Here is a 20602-nt window from a genome sequence, read left to right as displayed (position 1 = left end):
ATCAAAGGAATTATTAAAAAGAAGCTAATATAAAAAATAAAAAAAGAAGCTGATATAAAAAAAAAGAGAAAAGATAATTTCATTGATCAAAATTAGAGAAGTAATATATCATAAATCATAAATGAAGGAATTAGTGTTACTAAATTAAATTTAGTGTAAGTCTCTAAAATTGTCTCTATTATTAGTACATTAGTATTTTTTTATATAAATATATGAATTATCTAGAACCACCAAAGATTGTCATCGAGGCAGGAACTAATTAAGGGAGCAAGGTTCATCCGAATCTCTTTTCCCAAAAAGTTACAAATGTATGTATAAGAAAAATTATTTTTAAAATATATATTATAACTGTTTAATTCTCTTAATTAATTTTTTCATTTATTTACTTTTTTTTATTGAAATACTTTACTTGAGCCGAGAGTCTATAAAAAACAGTTTCTCTATTTTCACAAGACAGGATTAAGGTCTGTGTATACACCACCTCTCTAGATCCCATTTGTGAATTATGTTGGCTATGCTATTGTTGTTGTTTATTTACTTTTTTATATTTTTAATGCGTTGGTGAAATTTTTAGCTCCGCGATTAGTTATGATGAGCTACATCTTCATCAGTAATTAGAAGTCTCGAATCAAATCCCAAAATTAGAGTTGTCTTTATTTAATAATAACTCTTAAATGCTTTATCCCCTAAAAAAAAATTTAAAAAAAAAAAAACCTATAGTATTACGTAATGTTTCTGTTACATTATCCAACAAGTACAACGTAATAAGTCAGGACACAAACACCGCATATACATAAAGTCGGCAAGCTAACTATATAGTTGTTCAGTACTGTCATTGTTTCATTGAGAGTTTCTTTTCTTCCACAAAAGGATTTCGTTTAATTGTTTATCTCCTCAGTGGGATACTATTATTCTCTAGTTTTCAGTTTCTCATCAACATTTAAATTCCAGGTTTGCTCCTTCACCACTTTTTTTCTATTTTCACACGTACATATTCTCTTGATAATGCCTCGGTGTTTTCCACTTTTTTCTTTCTTCTACATTTCAGTTTTTTCTGGGTTGTTGATAGTGAATTAGTATATTATATTATAGAAGAATTCGGTTGCATTGGACTTATATATTCACGCTTTTGTTTGAGTTTTTTCGATCGATCCAAGATTTTAAATTTATAAGTTCTGAATTCTAGGAAATGATAACGATTGAGATCAGGATAACTAATTGATACATATTGATGATGAATTCCTTAACACGAATATAGAATTGTTTGGGTGGGATGGGGTTAGGGAGTGGCGTGGTGGAGGTGGTGAGGGAGGTCGGGTGCGGGAGGGGTACATGTGTTGGCAAGTGGACAGGAGATAATGAGGATGGACTGTCATTTATGGAACTTGTTGTCCCTTGAATGATAAAATATTTTGACCAACCAAATGTGAGAAAATTAAACTTTATATATACATCCGTAAGCTCCGATAATATAAAGTATTTATAAGATCAGATCTTAAATGAAGGAATTATAGGTAAATATCATAATAAATATTAATAGAACCCGAAAAATGATAGTAACTAATGTTATCACAAGCTAAGATTCACTTATAATGTGATTAATCTTATGGTAACAATGTGTGTAACTTAAGTTCTACTTGAGCTTCAGGGGCGGAGTATTACTTATGGTTTATTCAAATTCAGTAGGTTTTATTTAGATTCTATATTTGTATTAATTTTTTTATTAAATACGTATAAATTATGTTGCTTAGACTCCAAAAATGTCGATAGTGTGAGTCAGATTCTTAAAAAATAGTGCACTTTTTAAAAATCCGGCACGGCGGAAGTAACATTTTTGGATAGTTCGAACAACAAAACGTATAGATACTTAATTGTGAACTCAAAAATTAAGAGGAACTATGAGTTCAATGCAAAATTATGAATCCCTACAACTTTAAATTTTGGCTCGGCCTGTGCTTAGTTTTATAGAGTTACTGAAATACCTTCAATCGTTATTGGAGTTTTTGCTCTTGTTTTATGAGTACTATTGCACATGAATATGAGTTGACAATAGACAACGTACGTATATGTTTCTCTTTTATGCGTCTAGTGTTTTCTTTAAGATTAACTTGTTTACGTTGGCCACACATGAAGAAGATTATTTTAATAAATACTAGTAATAGTAAATTAAGGGCATCTTGCTTTATAAAGGTTGAGTTTAGTTCACTTTGTTTTATTCTGATCACATAATTAATTAACTTCCTGAAAAGTTAAGAATCCTCTAGGATTAGGGACCATCCATGTGGAGCTGTCAACTCTCAACATCATAAAATTCATTTCTTCTTCAAGTTTTCCCTTTAATTCTCTTGGAATTTGGGTGGCCTTTTTGAGTTTTTGTTGGTTGGAAGGGGGGAGGGGTGTGGGGGGGACTTATAGTCAGGGCGGAGGTAGCCTTCAGTATATGAATTCGGAAGAATTTAATAGTTTTGATCCATATTATGTTATATATATTAAAAAATTTACTAAACATGTTCAGAATTAAGTTTAAGATTCAATTATATTAGTATTTGAGGTCGTCATCCTAGAGTTTAGGATCTATAAAAGTTTAAATTATGGATCCGCCTCTGTTGCGTTATAGTAGTAGTAATAACTAATGGGTATCACCAAAGCGAAGACGATAACTATTACCAAAGCAAACAAGACGTACGAGTTCATCGAAACTTCTCAGCTTAACTATATACAACAATGATAGTGGGAGCAGAAATTTATATAAGGAGATTCAAAAAGCTACTAGTATGTTATAGTTGAAAATTGAACTTGTGATTAAAAGAACTTTTGGACCCCCATTATTCAAAATCAAGAGTATTCAATAGTTTATATATACTTAGAACTTTTAATTTTACTATATTTGTGCTATATAGTTTTTTGACAAAGAGAATTCAATTGAACCGTCTTCCTTCTTACTAGTCTCGCCGCGAGATATATATTATTCCCGTTGTTTCAATTTATATGGCATAGTTTTGGACAGGAAATTTTTAAAATTTTTGGATCTTGTTGTCTTAATAAACATTATTATAAACCCTTTTTGTGATTATAAAGTATGTTATTAAGATAAAATGAAAATTTTAAAATTAAATAGTTTTTAAATAACATTAAAAGGTCATAATCAACAATTGAGTATTTTTCTTATTGTCGTTTGATAGTTGCTTTTGATTCCTTTGTTTTTGGAGGTCTTTGGGGCCATGGATGTGATTGTGGCTTTTACTGTGGGAGAATTGAATTTTTGTTCTCTTTACAAATTTTATTTAGTTTTATGATTTTTTTACAAGAGATCTTCATTTTTACATATAATAGATCTAAAAAAATATATAAGAGATTTGAAAAAACTATTTTTTTCTATTTAAATTGTAAGCGGTTAAGAGATCCTATTTTCACTTTTACTGCTCGAACAGGACAAAATTATCTGAATTGATTAAAATCTATGAAAGAGTGGTGATTTGTCTGCGAACTTTTAAGCCATGTACTGTACTTTTATCATGACTTGGCAATTATAAATTTCAGTGACAAGGGGGATGTTCGGACCCTCTGTTTATTTCCAACTATGATGTGACTTTTAAGGTCGCTGCAAATTCAAGATTTAAACTAAATTTATGAGTTTGCATTTGGAATTTTATTTTTTATTTTTTATATTTGTCTGATAGTTTATTTTAATATAAATAGAGCTCGAGTCAAAAGTTATACTGTTTAAGTGAACCCGATAATCAACTCGACCTCCACCCCTGCTCGGAGATGGAGAGGAAATATTGAAAAAGCAGAATACATAGACGGCTCCTTAAATTTGTTAGTAAATTTTTTTCATTTAGATACCATTACTACGAGTTCGGCCATTTTTTGTCTGTTATTTTTATAGGAAAAGGTCAGGCCTATCGAACATCTCATATTATTTTAAAAAATTGAGCAAAGTTTAAGTATTTCAGAATCGTAGTGTAAAAGTTCCTTATATTTGAATATATTTTCAACTAATGGCATTTTTAAGAACAAACGTTTGATATGTGGAAATATGACGGTGAAGTTGAACCCTTGCCCATCATGTGCTGACTGGGGAAGGTAGCTTCGTGGTTCCTTCCTATGCTTACATAAGGAGATGAGTCATATTTAAATGCGTATTTTGTGAATTCAACTGAATCTTTCATTCTTTTGTTTGATTTTGATTTATTTCAATAATTGTGTGATATTTAAATCATTATTTTGATTTAGTTTATGCATTGTGTCATGTTGTTATTAAGAATATTATTTTCATGTTGGATTTACAGTTCAACAAAACAAATTTAATTTTATGCTAATTCACATCTGATGTGAAACCTGTCATGGAGAGAGGCATATCTGCTCCACTTGGCTAAGCGTAAGAGATTCATTTATAAACAGTGGCATAATTGCTCTATTTCCAATAGTTCAGGGTTATATCTGCCTCATTGACTAATGGTAAGGGTATTTTGTGTCAAAAATCAAACAGAGGGCGTAATTACTCTATTTTTTTCAGTATTCCAGGGACATTCTTGCCCATTTTTATTTGAATGTGTATATATAACAAGATTGAACTTATTTTGAATGACTAACTCTAAGATTTTCGAATTTTGTATTACCTTATTTTTGAGACGGTGTTATGCCCATTCTATGAACTCACTTGTTCTTGGTCCTAATTTAATTTCTTTGTTCTTTCAGGATGTTTTGACTTTAATTTTGAGCCTACTGTATATTTTTCGATAGAGACAATTATTTGGCAGAGTTAATTCTGACAATTAAGAAGAAGAAAAAAGATGGGTTTCTGGACATTATTCGAGGTGGCATCTATGCCAATATTACAAGTGCTTCTCATAAGTGTTTTAGGTGCTTTAATGGCCACTGATTATCTCAAGCTTCTTCCTTCTGATGCCCGAAAGTCCCTTAATAAAGTAAGACTTCTTCATTATTTTCTAATTATGTAATAATCTATGTTAATATTACTTAAATAACAGTCTATGCATTTATACTACAGTATTTTAAAGAGATCTTTAATTTCTTAATTTTATATTTTATTATGTCTGTGGTTGTAGATTGTGTTCGTGGTATTTACACCTTCCTTAATGTTTGCAAGTTTGGCAAAGACCGTTACCTTGGACGACATCATCTCATGGTACTGGCAAATACTCCCTTTATTTCATTTTTTATGAACCTATTCCACCAGATACAAAGTAAGGAAAAAAAGTGATGTTTGAAACTTATAATCTTAAAAATAATGTTTTACTAGTTATAAAATCATTTGTCATGGAGGACAAAATGAAAAGTATAAAATTTAATTATGTTCTAATATAGAAATGTATTTTTTTTTTGGAACAAATTAAACAAAAAAATAGTATCACATAAAATGAAACAGAGAGGGAATATGAACTTTTGTTTTATGGAAAAGTGCCGGTAGAAAATGTAAAGAACTTCTAGAGTTAGAGAAACTATTTATTCTATAATGTTGGATGTAGACATGTACGAATAACAGGGATTGATACGGTCAGACATCTACTTATTTGAGATTAATGCATAATTGTTGTTATTTACTAAACTTTACGTAAATCACAGCTAAATTTGTTGATTATCATCTCCCAGGTGGTTTATGCCCATTAATATAGGGCTAACTTTTCTAGTTGGAGGAATTCTTGGATGGATTGTAGTAAAAATACTTAAGCCAGAGGTACATCTAGAGGGACTTATTGTTGCTACATGCTCAGCAGGTACATAATTGCTATCAATTATTACCAACTTTTTGATCTTTTTGTCCCTCGGATACATTTTGTGGCAGACATAGAGAGTAAGGCATAGGTTCACGTAAACTCAGATTTTAGTGACACGAAAAATTATTAAAATTTTGATAACTACTAAATTTTTGAATTCATAATTTTAAAATTATAATCATTTCATTTCAGTATTAAGAACGACATAAATTGAACCTAAATCTTGGATCAGTCTCTGCATTTTGCCAGTATTTGACATTTATTTTTCTTCAAACAGGTAACTTGGGAAACCTTCTATTGATAGTAATTCCAGCAATTTGCAAGGAGGATGGTAGCCCATTTGGTGATCATGGAATTTGTTCTTCTGTTGGTCTCTCTTATGCCTCTTTCTCCATGGCTGTACGTTCTTATAGATCTTTAAGTTCATTTATCTATGGTCAGTTTATTTTGTACAGTATGATAATAAAGTCATAAAATTATTTTTTATTAATCAAATTAACTGAATTTTTATTCACTGTCGGCACAATAATGCATTGTGTCACATTAATGTAACTGAACTATGTGTTTGGTTAGAGAATACAAATGATCGAAAAGTCAAGTTTCTGGCTCAGAAAATACAAATAAAAGAATTCATCTATAAAGATTTATCCATATTTTATAAAATAAAAAGACAATTAAAAAAGCATTTTAATGAAACAAAAAGAAGATTAAAAAAAATGATTACTTGGTGCCGAAAATTCGACCTTTCATTAATTGTATTTTTCTTCGAAATGTGCATATTATTCAGATATTTTAACGTGACAAGAAGAAGTCTTCTTTCTTATTTGGGCATTTAGAATTGTTAGCAGTTCAGAATGAACTTCAGACTTTATGAGTGGAAATGCAGTTAGTCATAGTCTATATTTTATAATTTTTGTTACAATTGATATTCCATCAGGTTCAAAATCAGTGTCACTTACTCTTTTTATTTTGGTTCAACATAAGTGTTCACTTTTTTTTTTTTTTTTCCCCTCCCATTTTAGGAGGATTTATAGTGTTTCCACACTTCCCCTCCAGTGTGACTCGAACCCAGGACCTACCGGTCGTGGGTGGAGGTGCTTAACCACTGAGCCATCCCTCACTTGTCCATAAGTGTTCACTTACAAAATCAAGAAGGAACTTTATTTTTTTCAGATTTGTCCCTATTTATTCAAGGCAATAAATAAGCAAGAATCTTATTAATTAAAGATAGTTTAATCAAAATACCTATTTTTTTAGGAGTTAGTGTTTTCTTAAACGGTGTAAAAAATGCTAAGTGAACACTTATTTTGAACCGAAGGGAGTGACGTTCAGTTATTTTAATGCGACGAAAGACAGTTTCGTTATTTGCTACAGCTAATTTTGTTGATTTTACAGGTTGGTGGTTTCTACATATGGACCTACACATACCACCTAATAAGGAGTTCCTCTGTGAAATTTAGAGCAATGAAAGCAGCTGAGGAAGATGCATTGAAGAAACCAAATAATGATTTGTTAAATGCAAATGAGAAATCTCACCTTCTTCAAGATGATGATCTTGCTGTTACCAATATTCAAGATCCTGAAAACCAAGCTGTAAAGTTCCCTTCTTTATTTTGTGTTAATTTTACATAATAACATCAAATTTTATCCACTATAACAATAATTAAACTCACAAAACCGTTGAAATAATTGAATTTTACCCACTATAACGGCCCTTCCCAAGACCCCTCGCATAGCGGGAGCTTAGTGCACCGGGTTGCGCTTTTTTTATCCACTATAACGGTAAAGACACTAAATTTTACCTACTCCTTCCATCGCAATTTGTGTGACAGTCTTTGATTGAACTTGAAGTTTAAGAAAGAAAGAAAGATTTTTAAAACTTATGGTTTAAAACAAGTCATATACATATGTGTGGCTATTAATCATCTTATTGTGGGTAAAATGAAAAATTTAAAGTTAAATTATTTCTATATAAAGAAGTCTGATATTTTTTCTGCAACAAATTAAAAATAAAAGCATGAAACGTAAATTGGGACAAGAGGGAGTTGTAATTTCCTGTCACATTGAAGTAATTGAACTTTACCCAATATAATAGTGCAATCGCTAAATTTTACCCACGGTAACAACAAAATCTACCTCCTAAAGTGACTTTACTATTATACCAAGTAAATTTTTATGACTATATTATCATGGGTAAAATTTCGTAACTTTAACGTCACAAAAAGTAGCTTGTCACTTTTGTGTTGTAGCAGGTAAAATTTTGTTACCTTAATATGTGAGGAAATAATTTATAATTTTATTGTTATAGTGAGTAAAATTCAGCGAATATATGATTTAAATTCTGCAGATTATTCATCCATCAATCAAGAAAGGGGAAGTATCATCATGGAGCAAAATAGCAGGGACTTTGAACAAAATTGTGGAGGAGCTATTGGCACCTCCAACAGTTGCAGCAGTACGTTCAATTTTTTATTTTCACTTTATGTTTCTTTTTTATTTTCTACAGAGATATGAATAACAAAAAAAATTACCCTTTTAATTACCTTGATTGGTATATCCAGATTATAGGACTTATATTTGGGTCAGTGACATGGTTGAAAAACTTGATTATTGGTAGCAATGCTCCACTCAGAGTAATCCAAGACTCTGTCAAATTACTCGGGTATGTATCATCTCACTATTCTTTTATTCAAATTGAAAAAATTCAAGATATTTTTACTCTGGCCATAATATGAGTCACATTTGAAATAAGATTGATACGTAGCTTTTTTTTCGATCTACCTATGCATCGATATTATTTTCTTTATAGTCCGTTTAGAAAAGGGGTCTTTACACAAATAGTCGATCGCGTTTATACTTTTCCTAGCCGGTTTTCATAGATTATATACTGATTATACACATATTATATATAGATTATATACATATCCGCCAATTATTTTTAGTTCAAACGTCCATGCTTAAGATTATAAAATTTAAAGTACATCTTTGTAAATATTATACACGAAGGGGAGCCTTGGGGTAACTGGTAAAGCTGCTGCCATGTGACCAGGAGGTCACAGGTTTGAGCCGTGTAAATAGCCTCTTGTAGAAATGCAGGATAAGACTGCATACAATAGACTCATGTGGCCCGGCCCTTCCCTAGACGCGCAAAGCGGAAGCTTAGTGCATCGGGCTATCCTGTTTTTTGTAAATATTATACACATATTTAATATAAGATCATAAAATTTTAAAGTCTTTCATGTTTTACTAAATTGATATTAAGTCAATTAAGACACATAAAATAAAACGAAGAGAGTAATATTCAAACTCGCTTCATTAAAATCTTATTTTCTAAGAATTGACATCTCACCTTCCTTTCAATACAGGGATGGGACAATTCCATGTATCACACTTATACTAGGGGGAAACCTCACACAAGGTAAAGTTTTTTTTTTTTTTTTTCAAGAGTTCCATCCTTATGATGGAGGAGTTAGGCATGACTCCAACCTGTATATTTACCAAAAATCATAATTACACGGAGGAGGACATAGACCTTATCCTCATTTACATAGTGGAGGTTGGATAAATACATCCTATTTCCCATTTGTATACTAATATTAAGCTGAAAGTGCTGATTAGTATTGCCTCTACTGTTTGGTTGAAACCAACAGTAAAAGGATACTAAGTACATCAAGAGGTGCCACAAAAATTCAAACAAGTTAGCTACCATTCGATATGAATTTATTTCTTTTGCTTCTAAATCTGAAATTTGGGAGCCCTTCAAGTTCTAGCTTCATTGAAGCTCTAACCTTAGCAGGAAGGACGGAAGCTTCAGTGAAGATAGTAGAGGTTTTTGAGTCTTCTCCCAAGTTAGCAAGTAGGTCCGCTATAGAATTTCCCTCTCTATATATATGTTTGAACTCAAAATCACCATGTCTAGTTAATCTCTGAATCTTAACAATAATCTCAGTTAGTTGTCAGGGTGGTTTTAGCTTTTCTTTGATCATGTTGGCGACCATAAGAGAATCAGATTCCACCATAACATTCTGAAAACCATTATCCTTACATATGTTAATCCCTTTCCAAATGGCCAACGCCTCAGCCATATTGTTGCTGCATTGCCTATAAAATTCAGCAAAGGCATGAATCATTATACCTCTGTGATCTCTGATGATGCCTCCTCCTCCAGCTGAACCTGGATTTCCTTTACTACAACCATCCACATTGAGCTTGACCCAATTAAAATTGGGTTTATACCAGTACACTACCTGAGAGTGAGTTACAGGTCTGCGCTTTTCCACTAAATTACATTTCTCCAACCAAGAAATAGGAAGTTGCAGATCAGGGAACTGTGCTTTGAGAATTAAAGAAATAAGATGGTTGACTTGTTGAATAATGTACCAACATGACATCTTCTTTTCTTCAAACCTGGCCCTACACCTGTTTTTCTAGATTTCCCAACATATAGCAATTGGTATACACTGAAGAATGCATGAGTGAACTTCATTCTTGCCTTTAGCTATCCACCATTTCATAATTGACAATCTTATTTGCCCCTGAACCAAACCAATACCACATGTATTGCAAAAGAATTCCCATACTTGTTTGGCAATTTGTCCTTCGCTCAAGAGGTGTTCAGTGGTCTCTATTTTATGAATTGGACAACAATTACAAATAGAAGGAAGGTAGATTCCAAACCTTTTCACTGCATCATCCGAAGGGATCTTATTTTGTAAAGCCCTCATTAAGAAGAAAGAGATCCTAAAAGGAGCTCTTTTGTGCCAAGTCTTTGAGCTAACAAGTGTTGATTCTCTTTTCCTTCTCACAATCTGCCAAGCAGTTTTGCTGCTGAATTTCCTTGTAAGATCAGGAGTCCACACAAGGTAAAGATTGATGTCATTTCTTGTCTATATGCATAACAAAAAGTATGATACTTTTGGCTAACAACTTCTAAATTGCTTTTTTAGTTGATCGCATGTTAGTGTATAAAAGTTAAACTTATTTAGATTTTAGTGTATTGTTAACATATTGTAGTAGGTAATTTGTCTTACTTTTCAGATTACGAATTCAACTTGTTAAGGACAATTCTGTATTTTTTTTTTTTTTTGCACGATTAATGTGTAAAAGTTATTTGGGATTTAACTCGTATCCATGATAAAAGAACTTTTAGATTTCAGTGTATAACATGTTGTCATAGATAACCTACCTTATTTTGCAGATCACTAATCAAACTTCTTACGGACGGTTAAACGTAGTTTTTTTTTTGGTAGAAGGGTAGACGTAGTTACCATCTTTTAAGTGAATTGTCAGTGTCACAATAATTTACACTATTAGAGCCCGTTTGGATTGGCTTATAAGTTGCTTATAAGCTGTTTTTAGCTTTTTTGAGTGTTTGGCTGGCCAGCTTAAAGTCATTTTGTGCTTAAAATAAGCTCAAAAAAATAATTGGGTCCATTTGACTTAGCTTATCTAAAGCAGCTTATAAGTTGAAAACAGCTTATAAGCCAAAAAAATAAGTTAGACTACCCCAACTTATTTTTTTTAGCTTATAAGCTGCAAACAGCTTATAGGCATAAGCCCATCCAAACAGGCTCTTAGTATATTTTAACTTGTTACAATAGGTTAACCTTTCTTAATTTTCAGGTTAGTGGTCCAGCTTGTTGTTATACTTTTTAGATAAACTGACAATGCACACTAAAACATTTATACTGCAAAATTTATGGGATTCTTTCATTTACATTCCTTCGGCCAAACTTAATTATCGGTAGCAGCCCAAATATATAAAATGTATACACTGATATGTATATTATACGTATATTATATGTATAGTATATGTATATTATATGTTTGTCTAAGTATAGATATATAAAACCTATACATCTGCTAGCTACTTTTGTGAACTAGATCACCCAAGGATGTGGGGCTATAATTATCCCTAAATACATTTAAATTTATGTATAAATGTTAGTACCTTTTCTTGGTAAGGGAAATTTTTTGTAGCATTATGAATTTGTGCTTTTGTCCCAACTCATACATGTTTCATTTGAGACATATTTTTCTACTTTTGCGGTCAAATTTCTTTTGAGACAATGTAGTGAAGTAAATTTGTGCTTTGTGAACTTGACAGGACTGAGGAAGGCAAAAGTGAAACCAATGATCATCATAGCAGTAGTGTGTGTGAGATATATATTCAGTCCTCTTGTTGGTATTCTTGTTCTTAAAGCAGCTGGAAAATTAGGGTTCCTTGCTGGAGATCCTCTTTACAAATTTGTGCTAATGATACAATATACATTGCCGCCCGCCATGAATATCGGTATGCTTTTAATTTTGATTCGGAGTTCAATTATATACACTGACAGCGTAAACAATTTTAACACTATTCGTCAGAGGCCGATGTACATTATATGGTACGGATTTAACAAAATCTAGTAATGTATATGTTGTTGAAGCATTTTGCGTTCAATGGTAAGCGAATGGTCACTACCAAGGACGAAGCTACCTAGAAGAAAGGGCATCGCTTGAATCCTCTTCTTTGAAAAATATTACGTGCAAATAGGAAAAAAAATTTAGTTTTTTGGTTATATATAAGCAATTGAATTCCTTTGGTATAAGGAAAAGTTTTAGTAAGGTAACAAAAAAGATGCAAAAATTATCTTACGTCATAGGTTCAAATTTCAGGAAATGTGTCATTTTTTAGTCCCCTTATATAAATTTTTGGTTGCACAACTGATCACCAATACTTACAAATTTCATATTCCGAATCGATTTTGTGATCTGTATATAATTTGACTTGTTACAATAGGCTGTCTATCTTATTTTCTACCTAACTGTTGAGAATGATGAACTGGTTATAACTATGATTAAATTGGTGCAGGAACAATGACACAATTATTTGATGTGGCACAAGAAGAGTGTTCAGTCCTATTCTTGTGGACTTATTTGGTTGCAGCATTTGCTCTCACCATTTGGTCCACAATATTCATGTGGCTCTTGTCCTAATATTGTCACAAGATGATGAAGATAGAATCGATATAACACATAAAAGTGCAGATTTACTACTAGTATGTAATGATATCTTTTAGTTCTCTTTTTACTTTTTTCATCTTCTCCCCATTTTATTTTTTTCAAAATCCTTTAAAGCCTAAGTTCTTATCAAGTTTAATCATGTCTCTCTTCAGTAGTTCAGTTGACTACAAAAAAGGTTGAAAAACTTGTATGTTGGTGTCATATATATATATATGGAAATACAACAATTATTTTTTATCTGATTGTCCTTTGTACAGTTGCTATTTTTCATCCTATTGTTATATAACTACCTTTCTATAACCCAATGCACAGCTTACATGATCTTGCCTATCGCTAGGATTTAATACAAATAATCCTAGCTGATCACTGAGAGTTCCGATGAATGTGCATGCCACAGGCCAAGGAGGCTTTTAGTGACAATATATTTTTCTTTTAGCGGCAATAATTATTGCTACAAAAATATTTACTAGCAATTGGTTAATGCCAATAGATCCAAGGTCGGTAAAGCCTTTAGCGGCATTTATTGTTAGGGCTGAAGTTTGGTATTGCCGGTAGTAATTGATTCTATAATATAATTAGCGAAAATAAGTTATTGCCGGAAATTAATTTCCGCTAAAAACATATTTTGTTGTTGTGAGGTCCTAATGAATCACAAGAATTTGAGTATAAATTATGTCGTAAGTTTGACACAAATTATCATAAATTTGCCAAATTACTAGAAGATTTTAATAGATGGGCTTGCCACAAGTCCTAGTAAATCACCAGTATCTCATATAAATTGGGTCATAACATTGAAATAAATTGTTGACAGGGTTGGGCAGAACATTGGAGGTTCTTGAGAAATTTCACCACACTTTTTTGCTCCAAAATTGATCCAAATCGGACCAAATCAACTCCAAGTGACTCCAAATTTTATAATCTAACATCCTAACACCAATCTCAACATTTCTCAATGGTTAGATTCAAGTCGGACCTCAAAACTCGATAGCTCTCAAATTTCTTTAACCTAATCAATCCAAACCAATCACAAATAACCACTGAATTTTCAATACAACAAGATATTTTAATGAATAGCATGGAGAAAAGTTAAATACCGGTCCTTAATTGAAATTTGGGCTCAAACCCTCAAAACTCTATTCGCAAGTGAAACCCACTGAACTAACATAACGGGACTAGGCTTAACCAACACAACTTAATCACAATTCACACCCAACTGACTCCCACTTTTTCTGAGCCCAATTTCCATAACCCAATCATGCCGATTTCACCATCGATGCTGGAGTAGCAAAGCCCGGCTCGGCCATAGGTCCGACCCTTGGTCAATACAAGCTGAATTCCATGGCATTCTCCAAGGATTTAACGCCCGAACCCAAAAGTTCAAGCCCGGAACGCCTAACGATAATTAAAAGTGGTAAAATTACCCCATCATTTATTAGCTGAGCCTGTTTCAGCCCATCAAATCAAATTTTGGATTGATATTTAGCCTAAATTGATCCATGAGAAATCTTGTCAAAAAAAATTCCAAAGACAATTTTTTAATGTAATATGTTATATGTAGTCATAATCAAGAAAAATATAATTTTATTAGGTACTAAAAGTTATAAAAGATCAAACAAGCCACTCACACCATCTAGAAAAGAAAAGAAAGAGAAAAAGGAGAGGAAGAAAAATATATGTTTTGCGCTACAGTTCTTAACACACATAAAATTAAACCGATCAACATAAAGCTAACATTTTCTCTAAATCTGATTACCCATGAAATTAACTTCTTCCACACCACATATAAATTAAAGACCAAAAATTCATGAGAGAAATGAGAATCTATACATTTCGTAACATTCTAGACTTACAAAAACTCTATACAAAAAGAGAAAAAAAATAAAAAAAAACCCAAGATAAGTAGTAGCCATAGATTAAATAAATTCTACAAAACGAAATTGAAAAAAGAAAATAAGAAAAGAAGAACCTAGCATACCTCGCCATTTCAATCAGACAGACAGAAAACCACAGATAAAAGTTTTTCCTTTTTCTACTTATTTATACATTTTAGAACAAAAGGTTCAACTATGAAAAATGACATTCAAAATTTTGTTTGGCTAGGAAATGAATTAATTTCCTGGAAGTAACTTAAATTTCAGTAATTAATTAAAAGGAATAAAATCTTATAACAACTATCTCTCATTTAATTTCGTTGGCTTCAAAATCTGAAAATTTTCTTTACAATGTTCTTTCATAAGTGAAGGATTACACATAATACATTAAATTATAAACGAGAACTAACATATTCTCGTGTAACAAAAGAGGAAGACTAGATGATCCAACTAATCTTCCAAATAAAATTTATGAAGGAATAAGGGCAAGATCTAGAGGGTTGTGTTGGGTAGGTGAATTAGTTTTTCGAGGAAACTTACATGATCTGGCGTAGAATCATCGGCTTATAGCTTGTCTTTAGGTCTCTGGTGCTTCTTTGAACTAGACTATGTGAATCGTTGTAATGAAGAACGTGGTATAGATAGAATATCCGAGTTACCACAAAACATTAAAGATAATATTTTGAACCGCATGGCCATCAAGGATGAGTGTCTTGTCACAAAAATGAAACCATATATGATTTACACATCCAATCCCTGTGCTTGATAGCCAATTCCATGAGAAAATAAATTACTAAAATCTATCATCATCCTCAGTTATTGATGACTTCAAAAACATTGTCAACAAGATTCTCTTGCAACACAATGATCCTATTATCAAGTTTGTCCTTGACATATTAGGTGATGATTTAGACGATCGAACATCTATCATTGGCTACGATAAGTCTCCAATATTTTATTGTGCTCCTTAAAAATTCTATTGTAGAACTTCTAGAGTTCAAGCTAGGGTGGGTCGGTGGTCATCTGCTAGACGAAGCTGGAGATGAAGGCTGCGCGGTGGGGCTTTCAAAATTCTGTGCATCAGCTTTTGCCATTAATTATGCATTTATGTCAGTGTCCAATCGTGCTGTAGAAACAACCTGTTGTTGCGACTGGGAAATTGATGAGTCAGTAGTAGAACCCTGTTGCTGTTGATAAATGGGTTATGACAAAAATATTTTTTTAGGCAGTTCCTTTAACCCAGTGACCCTTTGAATAGTCTGCTATGTCTTGAATTGAAGCTAAGATTCTTGCACAATGGATGCATTGGTATATATACCCCCTCAGCCCATTTTGTCCCTACATTTGAAGAATGTTTTGTACAATTTTAGGCTGTTACTTTTCAAGAGTTGCTCATCAATTTAGAGAGTTTCATCATTCTGTTTATCATCTATGACGTTTCTTGAAAAATCTAACATTTTGTCTATCATCTTCAAAACAAAGTTATAGATGTCCAAGAAACATTATTGATGAGAGACCGAAGGATGAGCAATTCCCTAAAATGACGAGCAACACTTGAAAACTAACAGCCTAAAATTGTACCAAAAATTCTTCAAAATACAGGGACAAAATGGGCCAGGTAGGTATATGTACCAATGCAACCTTCGTGCAAGAATCTTGACTTCAAGCCAAGACATAGCAAGTCATACAAAGGGTCACTTGGGTGATGTTGGTTAAATAAATCACACATAAAAAATGTTTTTGTCGTATCCCAATTATCAACAGCAGCAGGGTTCTAATACTGATTCATTAATTTTGCAGTCGCAACAACAGGTTATTCTTCACTGACTCTATAAATGCATAATTAACGGCAAAAGCTGATGCACAGAATTTTGAAAGCTCGGCCGACCTCCATCTCCAGCTTTGTCTAGTAGACGACCACCGACTTGCCCTAACGAGAACCCTAAAAGTTCTCCAATAGAATTTTTAAGGAACTCAGAAAAATGTTAGAGATATATCGTAGCAAATGATGGATGTCTCAATCGTCTAAATCAACACTTGACATGTCAAGGACAAACTTGATAGTAAGGTCATTGTGTTGCAAGAGGATTTTGCTGACAATGTTTTTGAATTCAAAAGTGACTAGAATGATAATAGATTTTGGTATTTTATTTTCTCATTGTACTGACAATCAAACACAAGGATTGAATGAGTAGACCATATACGATTTCATTTTTGTAACAAGACACTCACCTTGCTATTTCTTTGATGACCATGCGGTTCAAGATATCATCTATAACATTTCTTGGTAACTCAGATATCTATCTATACCACATCCTTCATTGTAATGATTCATATAGTTTTGCCCAATATGATTATTTGTTCTCCCGCGATTCTTCCTTATTCTGGTTACAAAACAAGTCAAAATATTAGAACACAACCAAAAGAGTGGAATTTGATCTATCAACCCCCTTGATCAACCTATGTAAAATTGTAACACTTATTTGGAAGGACAAATATGAAATACCAGCAGTCTCATCACAATAATCATGTTGAAAGTTTAGGATAATGAACTCATATTGTAACTTTTTCCACATCGACGATCAACAAAAGCTCAATAAATTAAAAAAAAAAGTAGTGAAAAATCAAGAATAAGTCTTTCGTAATTAATGTTTTAAAACACTCAAAGTTATCGAAAACTAGTAGGTCAATGATAATTGTACGAAATCTTAAGATTCACATAAATGAAACAACCTAGGATAAACGCACTATAGAGTCAAATTAAACATATGCTACAAATTCTCCTTCTAGTGCTAAGAAGTATTTATTCCTTATACTTTGAATATTCAATCATTTCTTCATTTAACAGACTATAGTTGATGTATTCTCGGGTTTTAATATAAGCAACTAATAGAGAAGTTAAGATGAAAGTACGTACAATGTGATATAAAGAGACACAAAACTTCACATCCATTCAAACTCTTTTAAAAGAAGAGCGATGAAACTGCTTGTTGGGAATGTAATTTTAGAAATAAATGGAATTTTCATATTAATAGTGTATTTCTTCTTTTTAATATTTAGAAAATATTTTTTGGCGATCCGAGTTTTTAATATTATTTATTTTATTAGAACAAGTGTCTATTTCTGAAGTTACTCTGTTTTTCTCTTTTGTAATTCTAGCTACCATTACACTCACAACCATCAACTACCAATACTGCCACCACCACTTCTACGTGTCAAACACCGACACCACCAACTACTTCAATACATCACTACCATACCCTCCACCTCCATCATCATAACTGTAATCAGTGTCAATTACCACAACTAGCCACTACCACAAGCCCACCAACCACCACCACCACCCATTATTACCTATCACATCTACCATTATAAGCACTATAACTGTCAACCACTACCATTATCATTATTATCAACCACCATTTGTGCCACTACCAAGAGCCATTACCATCCACTATTATGGGTCATTACCAGCAACACCTCCACCATCACGATCATCACTGCCAACCACATTATCCTCATCATTTCTAGTGCACAACCACCTCAAACATTCACCAAAAACCACCATCTTAGAGCCTAATATTTTATTGAAATTTTATATTTATTAATTTTAATTTAGAAATTAAATTATGCCAATTAGATATTGAGAAAAAATCTTCTTCATTATTCAGATCTCAGGTCTTAAGTCTTAGGTGTCAGATCTGAGATCTCAGGTCTCCAATCTGAGATCCCAGGTCTGAGATCTGAAATCTCAGATCTAAAATCTCAAATCTCAGGTGTCAGATCTCAGCTCTAAATATAACACATATAAACTAAAAAATAAAAATTCATGAGAAAATCGAGAGTTCTATACATTTCGTAACTAATGTAATACATAACATAACATTCCACACTTGCAAAAAATTTCAAAAAGAGAAAAAATCAAAGATCAAAGATAAGCATTAATAGATTGAATAATCTTATAAAACGAAACTAATAGAAAAAAAAAACCTAACATACCTTGTTATTTAAATTAGAAAAACAGAAAACCACAGATACTACTTATTTATAAATTTTAGAGCAAAAGTGATGCAAGCACAGACAAAGGAAACACTTATAGAGGAGAGAGTTTGAATCTGGAAGGAGAAGAACTTAAGATTCAAATAGATGAACATAAATTATTGTCAATACTCAAAATTACATGCAGAAGAAAAAGAAGAACGAGAGGGAACTCAAACAAGAAATCTTCTTCATTATTCAGATCTCAGGTGTCAGATCTGAGATCTCAGGTCTCAAATCTGAGATCCCAGGTCTGAGATCTGAAATCTCAGATCTAAAATCTCAAATCTCAGGTCTCAGATTTGAGATTTGAGAAAATCGAGAAACTAAAAAATAAAAATTCATGAGAAAACCGAGAGTTCTATACATTTCGTAACTAATGTAACACATAACATTCCACACTTGCAAAAAATTTCAAAAAGAGAAAAAATCAAAGATCAAAGATAAGCATTAATAGATTGAATAATCTTATAAAACGAAACTAACAGAAAAAAAAACCTAACATACCTTGTTATTTAAATTAGAAAAACAGAAAACCGCAGATACTACTTATTTATAAATTTTAGAGCAAAAGTGATGCAAGCACAGACAAAGGAAACACTTACAATTAGAAGAATATAGAGGAGAGAGTTTGAATCTGGAAGGAGAAGAACTTAAGATTCAAATAGATGAACATAAATTATTGTCAATACTCAAAATTACATGCAGAAGAAGAAGAAGAACGAGAGGGAACTCAAACAAGAAATCTTACCATTAAAGACATCCAAGCTTTGATTCAAAGTAGAACAAAAGGAGCAAAACCCTAAAGAGAACCTCAAAGGTCTCCATAAGCAACAAGGTTGCTTATGAAATATTCATCTATTCAAAAATTCCCCTCCTAATGACAAGATAAAGATTATTAATAGTTAGAGAAACAACTAAGCTTAGTTGGGCTTGGGCCCATCAATTAAATAAGCTAAATATCTTTTTCCACGACCCAAAGGCCTCTTTAGCACCTCCCAAAGTTCAAAATTAGCCCTTTTCATATTTGGTCTTCACTTGGAAATATTTGGATCATGTTGAACATCTTTAGGTCTTGTTTCAAATCTATTTTTTTGCCTTTTATTCCTCGTCCCATGAGCTTCTTTGCCAAACCTTTGTATTTCTTTTTTGATCCTCCTAGCTTGAGTTCATGTAATTGTACTACTTGTCACTTTGTTGCTTTTTGGGTGTGACTTGATCAGCGGCTCAAATCACTCATATCCTCTAATGCTCCACATTAGTTGACTTGAAATTGACCCTCACAAGCTCACATAAAAAAGGTTCAAATAAGAGGAATGACATACGAATTTTTGTTTTGGTAGGAAAATGAATTAATTTTCTTGCAGTAACTTAAATTTGGTAATTAATTAATTTTATAAATTATTTGGATGTATATTCATTTTATTCGACGAATAAAATCCTATGTCAATAATCTATCATTTAATGTGGTTGACTCCAAAATTTGAAAATTTTCCTTACAAAGTTCTTTCATAAGTGAAGAACACATAACACATTAAATAATAATCGAGAACTTACATATTTTCGTTTAGAGGAAGCGGAAAACTAGACGAACTGCAGCTGGAATTGCCGATTGATGGTGGCTTCACGATATATTGGAGCAACACCTAAGCCATAGTCTAAACACTAATTGTTTATTGTAGAGAGCCTAAGAGAATACAGCATAAAGTATATTTTAATTGTACATTGTAAGTGTGGTTATTTAGAAAAATTAGGGTTACCTTTAATAACCTTTATGGGCCATAAAGCACCCCTTATGGGTGGAACCAAATATCTTGCAATAAGTGTCATCGATGGAAAAAACGGTAACTTTATAATTATCTAAAGTTTCAACAATTACAATATGTAATCAAAGGATTCTATGTCCCAAGTAATTACACACTCACTTATTCGTAACATACTTTCCCT

At 32.3% G+C, this 20602-nt stretch overlaps 1 protein-coding gene and 1 long non-coding RNA gene across 6 annotated transcripts; one reads left to right on the top strand and one right to left on the bottom strand.

Moving 5' to 3' along the window:
* The first annotated feature begins 781 nt into the window (after positions 1-781).
* On the top strand, positions 782-12983 carry LOC132619351 (protein PIN-LIKES 5-like). 5 transcript variants are annotated; one of them, XR_009574699.1, is made up of 12 exons: positions 782-951; positions 4702-4931; positions 5073-5152; positions 5617-5741; positions 6019-6140; positions 7137-7334; positions 8089-8196; positions 8303-8403; positions 9107-9159; positions 10561-10603; positions 11848-12033; positions 12595-12983. XR_009574699.1 is itself a non-coding variant. In XM_060334282.1 (11 exons), exons 2-11 carry the CDS (start codon positions 4797-4799, stop codon positions 12717-12719), a joined length of 1233 nt encoding a protein of 410 aa, XP_060190265.1. In that variant the 5' UTR covers positions 785-951; positions 4702-4796; the 3' UTR covers positions 12720-12983. The 5 variants fall into 5 exon arrangements, 4 of the variants coding, with proteins under 4 accessions (XP_060190265.1, XP_060190266.1, XP_060190268.1 ...); XM_060334282.1 differs by lacking the exon at positions 10561-10603 and having other exon boundaries at positions 785-951; XM_060334283.1 differs by lacking the exons at positions 782-951; positions 10561-10603 and adding an exon at positions 3686-3819.
* A 511-nt stretch (positions 12984-13494) lies between these two features.
* On the bottom strand, positions 13495-19824 carry LOC132619353 (uncharacterized). Its single transcript, XR_009574700.1, has 3 exons — positions 19407-19824; positions 15158-17001; positions 13495-14138 (listed from the first exon to the last, which is right to left on the bottom strand). It is a non-coding gene; the product is annotated as an uncharacterized LOC132619353 (long non-coding RNA).
* Between the last annotated feature and the right edge of the window lie 778 nt (positions 19825-20602).

The sequence above is a fragment of the Lycium barbarum genome, chromosome 11 (genome assembly GCF_019175385.1).
Source record: "Lycium barbarum isolate Lr01 chromosome 11, ASM1917538v2, whole genome shotgun sequence".
Taxonomy (NCBI): domain Eukaryota; kingdom Viridiplantae; phylum Streptophyta; class Magnoliopsida; order Solanales; family Solanaceae; genus Lycium; species Lycium barbarum.
The sequence above is the reverse complement of the archived record's forward strand: the minus strand, read 5'-3'. Positions and strand labels throughout refer to the sequence as shown.